This window comes from Callithrix jacchus, chromosome 19 (assembly GCF_049354715.1).
Source record: "Callithrix jacchus isolate 240 chromosome 19, calJac240_pri, whole genome shotgun sequence".
In the NCBI taxonomy this organism is placed as follows: domain Eukaryota; kingdom Metazoa; phylum Chordata; class Mammalia; order Primates; family Cebidae; genus Callithrix; species Callithrix jacchus.
In genome coordinates, this window is record NC_133520.1 from 10,771,100 (window position 1) to 10,786,881 (window position 15,782).

The 15,782-nt window shown below is 43.2% G+C and overlaps 1 protein-coding gene and 1 long non-coding RNA gene across 2 annotated transcripts in view; one reads left to right on the forward strand and one right to left on the reverse strand.

Moving 5' to 3' along the window:
• The window catches only part of RRP15 (ribosomal RNA processing 15 homolog), a 37,913-nt gene extending 31,199 nt beyond the window's left edge, over positions 1–6,714 (reverse strand). The window contains exon 1 of the mRNA XM_002760508.7: positions 6,550–6,714. Within this exon, the coding sequence (XP_002760554.2) occupies positions 6,550–6,688 (139 nt within the window). The 5' untranslated portion in view covers positions 6,689–6,714. The remainder of the gene's footprint in view (positions 1–6,549) is intronic.
• Positions 6,715–6,804: 90 nt separating this feature from the next.
• Positions 6,805–10,948, forward strand: LOC144580313 (uncharacterized). The gene is made up of 2 exons (XR_013529599.1): positions 6,805–7,114; positions 10,253–10,948. It is a non-coding gene; the product is annotated as an uncharacterized LOC144580313 (long non-coding RNA).
• The last annotated feature ends 4,834 nt before the right edge of the window (positions 10,949–15,782 follow it).

Below are 15,782 nucleotides of genomic sequence, written 5' to 3' on the forward strand. Positions count from 1 at the left end.
GCTATGAGTTTACATTAAGTTCATGGTTCGAATAATTGAAGGCTGGGTGCAGTGGCTGATGCCTGTAATCCCAACACTTTGGGAGGTCGAGGCGGGAGGATCACTTGAGCCCAAGAGTTTGAGAACAGCCTGGGTAACATATTCAGACCCATCTCTACAAAAAATAAAAAATTAGCTAGGCATGATGGCATGTACCCATGGTCCTAGCTACTTGGGAGGCTGAGGTGGGAGGATTGCTTGAGCCCGGGAGGTCATGACTGTAGTGAGCCCTGATTATACCAGTGCACTCCAGCCTAGGCAATAGACCAAGACTTTGTCTTTTAAAAAAAAAAAGGAAATTTGAATAATTTTTTTTTTCTTTTTCTTTAATCGGAAATTTTTCTTTAAAAATTATTTATTTATTTATTTTTGAGACAGAGTTTCACTCTGACAGCCAGGCTAGAGTGCAGTGGCACAATCTCAGCCCACTGCAACCTCTGCCTCCCAGATTCAAGTGATTCTCATGCCTTAGACTCCCAAGTAGCTGGGACTACAGGCATGCACCACCACGCCAGGCTAATTTTTTGTTTTTGTTTTGTTTTTGGTAGAGACAGGGGTTTTACCATGTTAGCCAGGCTGGTCTGAAATTTGTGATTTCAAGTGATCCACCCACCCCAACCTCCCAAAGTGCTGAGATTACACGTGTGAGCCACCACATCCAGTTTAATTTTTTTATTTTTTGAGACAGGGTCATGCTATGTCACCCAGGCTGGAGGACAGTGGCACAGTCATAGCTCACAACAGTCTTGACCTTCCAGGCTCAAACAATGTGCCCACCTCAGCTGCCCAAGTAGCTGGGACTACAGGAACACATCCAGCTAGCTTTTTCCATTTTTTTGTAGCGATAGGGTCTCACTTTGTTGCCTAGGCTCATCTCAGACTCCGGGCTCAAGCAATCCTCCCACCTCAGCCTCTAAAGTGCTAAGATTACAGGTGTGTGCCCCTGTGTGTAGTCAAGGAAAATCAAATTCTTTCTGAAAAACACTTCCAGTGGGGATCTTTTCTGTCTTTAAACAGAAACACACATAATAAGGCCAGGTGTGGTGGCTCACACCTGTAATCCCAGCACTTTGGGAGGCCAAGGCAGGCAGATAGATTGAGCTATGAGTTCAGGACCAGCCTGGGCAACATGGCAAAACCCCATCTCTACCAAAAATAGGTGTGGTAGTCCCAGCGGATCGTGAGGCTAAGGTGGGAGGATGGCTTGAGCCTAGGAGGCAGAAGTTACAGTGAACCAAGCTTGCACCACTGCACTGCAGCAGCCTGAGCAATAGAGCCAGACCTTATCTAAAAAATAAAAATAAAAGACAAGATTATGTATTGAAAAACTGATAAAAATGTTCTAACCAGAGGCTCACAGGAACCTAACACTGTATTTCCCCTAGAAGCAATGGTTCACAAATTCAGGGTTTCCTGCAACTTTACTGAACATTACTGTAACCAGAATCAACTGTAAATTCATACACTGAGAGTAAGCATTTAGAAACTTCTATAGCAATTTGATATTACCATGATGTCCAACAATGTGGTCATGTTTCTGGTTATTCTTTTTCATTTATTTTTTTTAAACACCTGTTTATGACAGATTGTATATTAAAAAACAAAAACTAGAATGGTCCTCCAACATTGATGGCTTAAGAAGCTTGTCTAGAAGACATACTGAAGGGAGTAGGCCTGCAGTGACAGGCCCAACAGATAAATCCCCTATGAACTAATGTAAACAAAAGAGATGCATGCAAGGCCAGGTGTAGTGGCTCATGTCTATAATCCCAGCACGTTAGGAGGCCAAGGTGGGTGGATCACCTGAGGTTGAGAGTTTGAGACTAGCTGGACCAACAAGGAGAAACCCTGTCTCTACTAAAAATACAAAATTAGCTGGGTGTGGTGGTGCATGCCTGTAATCCCAGCTACTTTTAAAAGCTGAGGCAGGAGAATAGCTTGAAGCTGGGAGGCAGCCATTGGGGTGAGCTGAGACCTGGGCAACAAGAGCAAAACTCTCTCTCAAAAAAAAAAAAAAAAAAAAGAGAGACGCAGGCAAGTGGTGGTAATCGGATAAATGAATTAATTAAACCTAACAGATATGGAAGCAACAGGAAGAGTAAATGATGACACTTAGGCTGGGGTGTGGCTCATGCCTATAATCCCAGCACTTTGGGAGACTGAGGCGGGTGGATCATGAGATCAAGAGACTGAGACCATCCTGGCCAACATGGTGAAACTCCACCGCTACTAAAAAATACACAAAAATTAGCTGTGTGTGGTGGTGCTTGCCTGTAGTCCCAGCTACTTGGGAGGCTGAGGCAGGAGAATCGCTTGAACCCAGGAGGTGGAGGTTGCAGTGAGCTGAGATTGCACCACTGCACTCCAGCCTGGTGACAGAGCAAGACGCCATCTCAAAAAAAAAAAAAAGATGACGCTTGTGTTTCTAGCTTGGATGGGCGTACATGGCAGTATCTTTCTTAGAGACAGAAGCAGCTTTGACACAGAAAATTATAAATTGTTCTGCAAATATTGAGTTTGAGATGTGTATGGCACAACCAAGCAGACACAATCAATTGTTATCAAAATCATTACCACTGATGTTGAATTTTATCAATACGTGATCAGATGGCTAGGGTATAACAGCTGGAATAACATAACATCCTGCACCTATGGAGGTAGCAGTTTTCTACTAGAAGCAATGATGTACTGGAAACACTTTTTCCAAGCTTCTTTTCTTATCTGTAAATAGAAATGCCATCAGCTGCCTTACAGGGTTACTAGAGTAATTCAAAGCTCTTTTCTGGGGAGAGCTCCAGCTTACAAACACCACGTTACCAAAGGTGCGAAAGCTTATTTGGCAAAAAGAAAGGACTAGCAGCTTCTTTTAGATTAGAAGAGACATCATCATCATTATCACTAATATTTATGAGTGGGTACCATGTGGCAAATATTAAATGCTTACCATATATAAACTCATTTAATCTTGACAACAATCCTGAAGTAGACACTATTATCATCCTCATTTTGTAGATGGGAAATGGAGGCAGAGAATAGTCAATAACTAGCACTAAGCCACTCTGAAAGGTATTACCAACACAGCTGCCTCTTACACAAGCGTGAACGCCAGAATTTATTTCCAGAAATAACGTGGACTTTAGGAGAAAGGAAGGAAGGAGAGAATACTCTGGTTATAAACACTGGAAGAAGTGCTATAGAAATCTGAACACAAACATATCCCTTGGTTTAAGTTACTGCTAGCAGGTAAGTTAAAAAAAATTCCTTGGTGATAAAACCTTCCTGAGTGGGAGGGAGAAAAGTTTGTCTCAATACCAGTCTCCTTGTTCCCAACCCTTTCTTCAGATTCAATGGCCCTGCCCTTTCACTTTCCAGATCATTTTTTTATTATCTGTGTCCTCCTGATTCCTCAACTAAGTTTTTTTTATTATCTGTGTCCTCCTGATTCCTCAACTATATTAAGGTAGCGGTCAAGAGCATAAGCTCTACAATCAAATGTCAATAATTGTTATATCATTTATCAACTTGCTTATTAGCTTATGTACGGAAGTGGCAAGTTATAAACCTCTGTGTCGCAGGTTTTTCAATGTAACATGAGGATAATAGTAGCATCTACCTCAAAGAGCTGTCAGAATTCTCTGAGGCGATATATATATAAGGAACTCAGAACAGAACCAGGCACCTAGAAAAGCTCAAAAAATATAACTATTGTTATTATTAAATTCCTCTAACAGTGTAGTATGCCCAAAACTTACGGTGCTACAAACTTTCATGGAAGTTGGCTGTTTGGAAAACTGAATACTTTCTTTCCAAAAAATGTTTCAAGTGGGGCCCTTCTCTGTCTTCACTGACCTGTCCTAGTGCAGATCCTAACACGCAGTTTTGCAAAATTGCCTACAAACTCTTTGGCAGTTACCATCTGGCAGCAGTATTTATAAACGTCTGTCACCATCTTGCTTAAAAGTTCTCAGTAGCTCCCTGCAAACATGTTGGCCTACAAATATACAAAGCCCTTTATAATCTACTTTTAACCAGTTTCCAGTTTTACTTCTAGTCACTTCTCTGAACAACTAGAGCCATAACAGAAGATTACTTTGTCTGTAATATGCCATGAATTTTAAGAGGCTGCATGCCACTGTATATGCTTTTATGTCTGAGAAAACTGTCCTCCATGCTCCCAGGCCAAATAAAACTATTCACTCTTCTAAAGCCTAGACAGAATGCCACCTTATTCATTCAGTCAACAAAGCAATTTACTGAATACTAAAATGCAAAGAAGACCCTGTGAAAATAAACAAGACATAATTTTGACATTTGGGGAACTTTATAAGGAGAGAGACATGTTAATATAATGATAATGTAGTAATATTATCAGAAATACATGTAAGATACAAGTAAGCAATGCCCAGGTTGGGTTCCAGAGGACATGGATTTCTGTCTCCATCCTTACCTTTCCTAAATTGAACCATGATCTTGAAAACTACCTGTTAATTATATCTAATACATTATGTTACAGTCCTGTGTTTAATGTCTTTCCTAAAACTGTAATTTTAATGCAGACATTTATTCATCTTTTGTATCCTCAACACCTAGAGGGTGACTGGAACCTGAGGGAACCTAACGATTGTTCATTGCATTGAATTAGATAAATTAGGTTTCCATATTAGCCAAAAACTTCTTAATCCATAATGTAGCTGATCTATAATAGGAAGAGAACCTTAAAACCTAATCAGCATTTATAATAATATGCTGAAACTTCAGAACAGTTCCAACCTGGAATTACCTAGTACTTGAACAGAAAAATCCAATTTGGCTCAGTGCAATAGCTCAGGCCTATAATCTCAGTACTTTGGGAGGCTGAAATGGGCGGATCACTTGAACCCAGGAGTTCAAGACCACCCTGGGCAACATGGCAAAACCCCATCTCTACCAAAAAAAAGCCAGGTACAAGTGGTATGTGCCTGTAGTCCTAGCTACTTGGGGGCACTGAGGCAAGAGGATCACTTTGGGGGTCAGTGGGGGAGGAGATCAAGGTTGCAATGAACCATGTTTGTGCCACTGCAGTCTAGCCTGGGTGACAAAGCAAGACCCTGTCTCAAAAAGAAAAAAGAACCAATTTGTAAGCAGTACTGACATTTTGCTCCAAATATAGTACTCTTCCTTTTTTGAATAATACTGTTCGAACTAGTCTAATGAGTTCAAAAAGTATCAGAACCAAAAGTTCTAATTTCTGCTCAACAAATAGTTTGTTTTCCTTAACAATGTGGCAGGAGATGGACCCACAAGACAATAGGAAGTGGGGATATAGCAGTTTCTACTTTTATGGAACTTATATTCCAGTTGGGGAAGATATGCAACAAATATATACATCAAATGGTTGGGCAGGGTTGAAAACAAAATAAAGCAGGGCAATAAGTCAAAAAGCAAAGAAGGGAAGGCAGGAAGAAGAGTAGTGGTGGTACACTAGATAGGGTAGTCAGGGACAAGTCTCTCTGGTAAGGGACTAAATCAGAGGCTGAAGGAAGTGAGGGATAGATATGCAAGCATTTGAAACCTAATTCTAGGCAGTGGAGCCAACAAGTGCAGAAACCATGGTGTGGGAGCATGTTTAGGGGGTTAAACAAACACAAGCATAGCGATATGGCTAGATTAGTTAGTGGTTCCTGAGGGGCAGACTGGCCTACAACAGACAACCTGGCCCAAATCACACAGGCTAAGGATTTTGGATGTTATATACTGAGATGGGAAGCCACTGGATCATCTCAAGCGACAGCGGACATGATTAGAAATACGTTATAAAAGAATAGCTCTGTTTTACGGGTATCAGCTAGTACAAAGGAGCAATAACTGGGCAGTAGGAAGTCAGGGATTATCTGCAATTCCTTGCAACCTAAGAAGCTGGTGCCAAAAATCATGTAAAGAGGAGCAACAGACACAGCATGGTTGAAAGCCTCAAAACACATCCTTCCATGTTTTATTATCAAGCGTCTCTGAGAGACATAGTTATCAAACGCTACCAGATTTTAGTCGACCTTAACCACTACCCACCTCTTCTTTCACTTACTATTATTTAGTCTCTAAACCACGCAGGCATCTACCACACAAGAAAAGTCAAGTACACGAGACTTCTTCCTCTTACCTCTTTTAACCTTTTGTTTCTTATACCCTGTGAGACCCATCCTACTCCTGTTTTCAAGTACCCTCTTCCTTTCACCCTTTGCTGCTGTAAGTTTCTCAGCAGCTGCAGCTGTTTCACCCATTTTATTATAATTAATATCAGTGACCCTGAAAATGCCTCGTAAGAGAATGTGAAACCCAAAATTACTGTTGACAGCGTTCCTTCTCTGATGAACACGACTTCCCCAAGCCTCCTCACTAAGCCAAAGTCGCTGCTCCGATTTGGTGCCAAGATAAAACCCGGGTGGCTAGCGGCAAATGCAGTCGCAAGCACAGCTTGACGTGAACTCCGCCGGGCCTTTCCTCCGACACCAAAGCTCAGCCCTACCACATTACCTTCGCTATCGGAACCGTCTGTGCCCTCCTCTTCCAGCACCGACGCTACGGCTCCGGTTGCCATTTTCATCTTCTTCTTTGGGGTCTTTTTCAGATTTCCCCCCGCACTCACACGTGAGGTCGGAACGGCAGCTGCCATTTTTCCGCGCCGGAAGTGTTTAGGTCACTTCACAGTTGCGTCCGGGTACAACTAGAGGAAACTCTGCATTTAGTGCCGGTGACACAAAGTTCCGGGGCGGGGTCGTCTAGCCCGGCGTTCCGGGGGCGGGGCCTCAGAATGTGACTTGAGAGCTCTGAATCGCCGGGTGTGTTCACGCGAAGTCGGTTGCAGGACGGAAGTCAGCGGCTGGATGGTCTCAGCCAACTCCTCCGCCGACTCGCCTGTGCCCTGGGCCGCCGCGGTCCACTTTGATTTCCTCGGCTGCTTCCCTTGTCTGCTGCCTTAACGTTGGTTTGGGGCCCTCCTCAGGTGTGCCAGTGCCCACTGTACACAGCAGCTCGGACGCGGGATAGATGCCTTGGGGTCCCTAGTTACAATAGGGACCATGTCTTCTCCTCACCCAAGGTAACACGCGAGACCTTTCTTGGAAACCGAAACTCACCTTCTTTTTTTTTTTTTTTTTTTTTTTTGAGATGTAGTTTCGTGCTTGTTACCCAGGCTGGAGTGCAATGGCGCGATCTCGGCTCACTGCAACCTCCGCCTCCTGGGTTCAGGCAATTCTCCTGCCTCAGCCTCCTGAGTAGCTGGGATTACAGACACGCGCCACCGTGCCCAGCTAATTTTTTGTATTTTTAATAGAGAGGGGGTTTCACCATGTTGACCAAGATGGTCTCGATCTCTTGACCTCATGATTCACCCGCCTCAGCCTCCCAAAGTGCTGGGATTACAGGCGTGAGCCACCGCACCCAGCCCTATGAAGTCTCTTATGAGGTTGTAGTTGACCTGTCAGCCAGGGCTGCTGTTTCATGTGAAGGTTCCACCTGGGAAAGATTCTTTTTTTTTTTTTTTTTGAGACTGAGTTTCGCTCTTGTTACCCAGGCTGGAGTGCAATGGCGCGATCTCGGCTCACTGCAACCTCCCCCTCCTGGGTTCAGGCAATTCTCCTGCCTCAGCCTCCTGAGTAGCTGGGATTACAGGCACGCGCCACCATGCCCAGCTAATGTTTTGTATTTTTAGTAGAGACGGGGTTTCACCATGTTGACCAGGATGGTCTCGATCTCTTGACCTCGTGATCCACCCGCCTCGGCCTCCCACAGTGCTGGGATTACAGGCGTGAGCCACCGCGCCCGGCCCTGGACTCACCTTCTTTCCCTGGGTCCCTGGTGTTGTGGGATCCAGCCGCATCCAGCTCCCTCGGACCCGGCTGGGGCCTGGAGAGTTTCTGGCGCCCGACTGCGCGGTGCAGACCGAGGGTGCGAATCCCTCGCTGTCTGCGCGAGGTTCCGGCCTCCCACCCGGAAGTCAGCCTCTGTCGCCAGCTCAGCCTCGCGTTCCATGGAAGCACCTAGCACAGTCGGCCTCCATTTCCCCCGCTAACATGTTGGCTCCTTGGAGGAAGGGAACGTATTTCGTTTACCACGTCCCCTCAAGGTTGGCAACAGAAGTTGGCCTGAAGTGAATTTTCCAAAACTATTTTTCGAAGGGATGAATGATTGAATGACAGAATACGACTGTTGACAAGGTTAATGACCCAGACTGATAATGCAGCAAACATTTACTGGCCAGGCTTGTTTTATAGGCCTTCCCCACACTTAACGTTTTTCCCTTCCTCTCTTAAGGAGATTCATAGGTTTTGATACCCATAATTCAAAAACAAGAATCCTCATTTTGACATACTTTATTTGATGTTTATGTAGGGAATAAATATGTATTCACATCCTAAAAACTCAGTACAACATTTATAAACATTTTTTTTTTTAGTTTTGTTTTTGTTTTTGTTTTTTTAAGAGAAACGGGGTCTTACCGGGCACGGTGTCTCAACCTGCAATCCCGGCATTTTGGGAGGCTGATATAAACAGATCACTTGAGTCTAGGAGTTCAAGACCAGCCTGGCCAATGCTGTGAAACCCCGTCTCTACTAAAAATGTGAAAATTAGCCTGATGCAGTGGCATGCGCCTGTAGTTACTCAGGAGACTGAAGCAGGAGAATAGCCTGAACCTTGGAGGCAGAGGTTGCAGTGAGCTAAGATTGCGACTCTGCACTCCAGCCTGGTGACAGAACGAGACTCCATCTCAAAAACAAACAAAAACCACCACCAACAACAACAAAAAACAGTCTGCAGAAAAAAAAAAAAGACATGTTGAATACACTTGGTAAGAGATGAGATTCCAGTATAAACCTTTAAAAAGTGCCATTAGAGGCCAGGCACGGTGACTCATGCCTGTAATACCAGCACTTTGGGAGGCCTAGGTGGGAGGATCACTTGAGGCCAGGAGTTAGAGACCAGCCTGGACAACATTGTGAAACCCTGTCTCTACTAAAAATACAAAAAATTCGCCAGGCCTGGTGGTGCACACCTGTAGTCCCAGCTACTCAGGTACTCAGGAGGCTGAGGTGAGAATCCCTTGAACCCCGAGAGGCAAGGTGGGGGTCGGGGAGGGGCAAAGGTTGCAGTGAGCCCAGATCACAGGTATGGTGGCTTTAGCCTGTAATCCTGGCTACTCCAAGGCTGAGGTGGGAGGATCACTTGAGTCCAGGAGTTAGTGGCTGCAGTGAGCCATGATTGCGCTACTGCATTCCATCCTGGGTGACAGAGTGAGACACTGACTCTTGAAAAAATAAGAAGAGGTGCACTTTAGAGGTGCTCTTTAGGATGCTACTGATGCCCAGAAGCTCTCACCATCCTGCTCAGTGTGGTCCTTTCATTGTTGCTGTGTCCTGGTCTGGAACCTATTTTTTGCTCTTTTTCATATCTAACACTTGCTTTTGCGTAGGGCTAAGTATAAGTTGGAACAAGGAGTTCCAATTAAAGTTCGGAATGCATTGAAGAAAGTTGTAGAGAAGGAACCAAAGCGAAAAAAAAAAAATGATTGCAGTGGTTCCACTGCATATGAAGCATGACGTTCCTGCATTAATATGTTAGTGTTATTTAGTGATCAAGAAGGGATGTTTTGTGCATTTAACACCTTAATGTGAGTTTATGTATATATAGAAATTTTTGTGTGTTTAGTTGCAGTTTAAGAAATTGCTTAGAGGGGAGGGATGGTTGATTTGTTACACATTCACATTTTTCTTCCTTAAAATAATGTAAAAAAAGGCTCCAGGTTTTTTTGTTTTGTTTTGTTTTTTGAGACGGAGTTTTGCTCTTGTTACCGAGGCTGGAGTGCAGTGGCATGATCTCAGCTCGCCTTAACCTCCGCCTCCTGGGTTCAAGCAATTCTCCTGCCTCAGCCTCCCAAGTAGCTGGTACTACAGGCGTGCGCCACCACGCTCAGCTAATTTTTGTATTTTTAGTAGAGACGGGGTTTCACCATGTTGACCAAGATGGTCTCGATCTCTTGACCTCGTGATCCACCTGCCTCAGCCTCCCAAAGGCTGAGGATTATAGGCGTGAGCCATCACGCCTGGCCAGGCTCCAGGTTTTTATCTAGAAGTCTGATTTTCAGAAATTATTACTGCTGTTAAGTTGGAGATACTTATGTTAGCTTATTTAATCTTCACAGTAAGCTAATGAGTTAACTATTATTTTTTCCATTTTGTAGATGAGGAAACTGAGGCTCAGAGTAAATAACCGCTGACCGTCACACAACCAGTACATGGCAGAATTGCACGGAGACCAAGCACTTGGCTGCAGAGTCTGCTCACCACTGAGTTGCACTGCCCACTCAGAAGGCTGTACTTTAGCACTTAGTGTACAGTCACATCGGCAACAAAAATTTCCTTTTTTCTTGTTATGGTTTTTCTTTTTTTAAATGTTACTTTTAAGTTCTGGGATACAGGTGCAGAACGTGTGAGTTCGTTACATAAGTATACATGTGCAATGGTGGTTTGCTGCACCTTTCAACCCATCATCTAGATTTTAAGCCCTGCATGCATTAGCTATTTGTCCTAATGCTCTCCCTCCTCTCACCCCCAGTTCCCGACTGGCCCTTGTGTGTGTTGTTCTCTCCCTGTGTCCATGCATTCTCAATTGTTGAACTCCTGCTTATGAGAGAGAACATACAGCATTTGGTTTTCTTTCCTGCATTAGTTTGCTAAGGATGATGGCTTCCAGCTTCATCTGTTTCCTTGCAAAAGACATGATCTCGTTCCTTTTTATGGCTGCATAGTATTCCACAGTGTATATGTACCACATTTTCTTTATCCAGTCAATCATTGATGGGCATGTAAATTGGTTTCATGTCTTTGCTATGGTAAATAGCACAGCAATAAACATACATGTGCATGTGTCTTTATAGTAGAAGGATTTATATTTCTTTGGGTATATACGCAGTAACGGGATGGCTGGGTCAAATATGTCTGGTTCTAGATCCTTGAGGAATTGCCACACTGTCTTCCACAATGGTTGAACTAATTTAAGTTCCTACCGACAGTGTAAAAGCATTCTTATTTCTCCACATCCTCTCTGGCATCTATTGTTTCTTGAGTTTTCATAATTGCGATTCTGACTTGCATGAGATGGTATCTCATTGTGGTTTTGATTTAAGCAACAGAAATTCCTTTTTTTTTTTTTTTGAGACGGAGTTTCGCTCTTGTTACCCAGGCTGGAGTGCAATGGCGCGATCTCAGCTCACGGCAACCTCCGCCTCCTGGGTTCAGGCAATTCTCCTGCCTCAGCCTCCTGAGTAGCTGGGATTACAGGCACGCGCCACCATGCCCAGCTAATTTTTTGTATTTTTAGTAGAGACGGGGTTTCACCATGTTGACCAGGATGGTCTCGATCTCTTGACCTCGTGATCCACCCGCCTCGGCCTCCCAAAGTGCTGGGATTACAGGCTTGAGCCACTGCGCCCGGCAAGCAACAGAAATTTCTAACAAGAACTGGAATTCATGAATTAAAAAACTGTTTCTGCGTTTACACGGAACTAAAATAATTGACAAGATTTAAACAGAATGTCCACTGTGTGGTGGAAATAACTAAAATCACCTATATGATGAGGTTACATCCCAATAAACCCACCCTAAGTTGAAAAGATCAACAAAATGTATCTAATACACTTAAACATCACAGCTTGGCCTAGCCTACCTTAAACATTGCTGAGAACAGTTACATTAGCCTACACTCAGGCAAACTTATCTAAGCAAAGCCTATTTTATAATAAAGTTTTGAATAATCTCATGGAAATTACTGAATCCTCTGCTGAAAGTGAAGAACAGAATGGTTCTAAGGGGTCTTACTCCATTTTCTGTTGCTTATAACAGAATATCTGAAACTTACTAACTTATAAAGAAAAGGAATTGATTTATTACAGTCATGGAGGCTGAGAAGTCCACAATCAAGGGATTATATCTGGTGATGGCTTTCATGCTGATGGGAACTCTCTGCAGAGTCCCAAAGCAGCACAGGGCAACCCATGCTGAGGGAGCTAACTCACTCAGGTCTCTCTTCCTTTTCTTAGAAAGCTACCAGTCCCATTCCCATCATAACCCATTAATCCATGAACCTAATAATCTATTAATCCATTAATTCATAAGTGGATTAATCTATTTATGAGGGTGCTGCCCCCATGACCCAATCACCTTTTAAAAGCATCACGTTTCAATACTGCCTTATTGGGGATTAAGGTTCAACATGAGTTTCCAAGGGGATAAGCATTCAAACCATAGCATATGAGTACTTGAAATACAGCTTCTACTGAATGCATCACTTTCACACTATCATAAAGCAGAAAAATCCTAAATTGAACAACTGTAAATCGGGGTCCATCTGTATAATGTAGCATTCATAGGTTCCACGGATTAGGACATGGAGTAGTCTTTGGGGCCAATATTCAGTTTACTATGGTTTGTTTAATTTACTCAGTTTTAGGGACAGTGTTTTTTAAAAAGCCCCTTTAGAATATTTTTTTAAAAAGATCTCTTTCTTCTTTATCTTTACTTTCGTCTGGCACTGAACTCCTGCACGTGATATAATTAACACCCAGTGGCTTCATTATTACTAACCACACTGAGCCCTTTGTGCTATGTTTGATTGCCTCTTTAGAAACATCCTTGTAAACAAGAAAGGGACAGATTACATCATCTGGTTGGTGTTAAACAACGGAGCAGGTGAATACTGGCAAGACTAATAGGCTTTATTTCATTTGAACAAATTACCCTTGGACTCCGGGTCTCAGAACCTGCATTAGTGAGACTGGTACTATCATGCATCAAGGAGACATACTCCACCTTGCAAAAAAACTCTTCCATTAAAAACTCACCTCGCTATGGGATTTGACTGTCTCTTAAGCAGTATTCATCAGCAATGACAAGATTGCCCAGCATTTCTGAATGATCAAGCAAACAAAGGAGAAAAGTGGGCTCCCTTGATCCTCCCAGATTTTCAGACTTTTTCTTTCTGCTGGTAGAAAGTGCATCCCAAGTTGTGAGAGGAACTACCACTTAGTTTCCTTGTGACTGTGAACCCCAACCTGTGTTCCTAATAGACCAGAGACACAACTAAAAGAAGTCTCAAGAGCTCAGTCTTTTTATTCCATTCTTCTGAAGTTGAGTGGCCAAGTCGTCCAAGACCAGTGATTTATCCAGTAATAAGATCTTAGGGTCCAGCCTTCCTCAAAATGCCATGCATTCATTTGACAAATATTCAATGAACCTTGCGCCAAGTTCTCTTCATTTTATTCTTTTGGGTACACAGTGGGTATATATATTTATGGGTTACACAAGCTATTTTGATACAGTCATACAATGTGTAATAATTACATCAGGGTAATGGGGTTTCCATCACCTCAAGCATTCGTCATTTCTTTGTGTTACAAGTATTCCAATTGTACTCCCTCAGTTATTCTAAAATGTCCAACAAATTATTGCTAACTGTAGTCACTCTGTTGTGCTGTCAAATACTAGATCTTACTCATTGTATCTAACTCTATTTTTGTACTCATTAAACAGCCCCATATCTCCCCCACCCAAATCCTTCCAGCCTCTGGTAACCATCATTCTACTCTCTATGTCCATGAGTTCAACTGTTTAATTTTTAGCTCCCACAAAGGAGTGAGAACATGCGAAGTCTGTCTTTCTGTACCTGGCTTATTTCACTTAACATGTCCTCCGGTTCCATCCATATTGTTGCAAATGACAGGATCTCATTCATTTTACAGCTGAATCATATTCGATTATGTGTATGTACTACATTTCCTCTGTTGATTTATCTGTTGATGGACACTTAGGTTGATTCCTAATCTTGGCTATTGTGAATAGTGCTGCAGTAAACATAGGAAATGCAGATATCTCTTCAATATACTGATTTCCTTTCTTTTGGATATCTGCCCAGTGCTAAGATCTTTTTTAGACACTGAGGATTTCTAGCAAGACAGACAATTTCTTGTTCTTATGATGTTTACCTTCTAGGTTTGAGTGAGACAACAATAAACAAGTATATTTTAAAAATAGAACAAATAGCTGCAGATAGTGGTAACAGGAAGATAAAACAGAATAGTAAACTAGAGAATGGTTTGGGGACAGAAGGGTGGCTGGTGTAAGACACTTTAGATCAGCGGTCCCCAATCTTTTTGGTACCAGGAACTGGTTTCATGGAAGACAGTTTTTCCACTGGTGAGGGATGGTTTCAGAGTGAAACTGATCCACCTCAGATCATCAGTCACTAGATTGTCATAAAGAGCACACATCCTAGATCCCTCGCATGTGCGGTTCACAATACGGGTCTCGCTTCTATGAGAATCTGATGCTGCAGCCTATCTGACAGGAGGTGAAGTTCAGGCGGTAATGCTCACTCACCCATCGCTCACCTCCTGTTGTGCGGCCCAGTTCCTAACAGGCCACAGACCAGTAGTGGTCCACTATTCTGGGACTGGGGACTCCTGCCCTGATAGAGGTCAATAATGCTCTTAGGAGGTGATGTTTGAGTTGATATAGGAGTGGTGTGATTGACATGAGCGTGTGGTAATCTAGGACAGAATTTTCCAGAAGGCAACAAGCCCCTTTGAGGAGGAAAAGCCAGCACGAATAAGGAATAGTGAGCAGGGGATGTGGGGTGCACATTGAAGGGAGAGGGGAGAGGAGAGTCCAGGGCAAGTATGTCCTTGAGGGCCATGGTAAGGACATTCACCTTTGCCCCAAGAGACCTTGGGAGTCATGGAACTATTTTACACAGGATGATGACAAGACAGAACACATTTCTGAAAGACTGGCCTGGCCTCCCAGCCTACATCTTTCTCCTAAGGTGGATGCTTCCTACCCTTGAACATCAGATTTAGAACTTGGACTGGCTCTCTTTGCTCCTCAGGCTGCAGACAGCCTATAGTGGAATCTTGTGATTGTGTGGGTTAATGCTTAATAAACTCCCCTTTATATATATTTATCTCCCATTAGTTCTGTCCCTCTAGAGAACCCTGACTAATATAATGCAATAATGATGGAGTTCATTTCATCCTCAGTTAGTGGAACGCAGTCAAAATTCAGATACAGTTGAACATCTTTTTTTGGGAGATATGAGGTCATGTAGCAACTATGAAATTCTATGGCAGCCTATGGGCCAGGGCATCTCAACTGAGAAAGATGGTGCAATGGCTTGGAGGTGACAATTTCCCACACATTCTTGGCCTCCCTGCGCTGCAGTCTTGGAGTGACCCCCACTCTCTGTTATCAGTCCACAGGAAATTTCTCTCCTCTCCATTGTTACTCTTTTTAAAAATTTTTTTTTATTTTTAGTAGAGATGGGGTTTCACCACGTTGGCCAGGCTGGTCTCGAACTCCTGACCTCAGGTGATCTGCCCGCCTCAGCCTCCCAAAGTGTTGGGATTACAGGCATGAGCCACTGCACCTGGCCACTGTTACTCTTAAAGGCATTCTTTTCTCTTCCAATACCCCTGAAACACATAATCTTAGAGTGAGTTTATGATTTTACAAAAACTTAAAGAGCACCAGATTTCACACAGTTCATTTACAGCTCTGCACAAGTCACAAGGTCAGGGAAATACAAAGGCCTAGTTACCTACTTAAACTGAAAAGGACAGAGGGGTTGGAGAGCAAAATGCAAATTCTTATCTCCAAATTATTATCCCGACTTCCCTTGCCCAAAGTATTTAGTTCACACAACTGTTAACTGAGAACCAT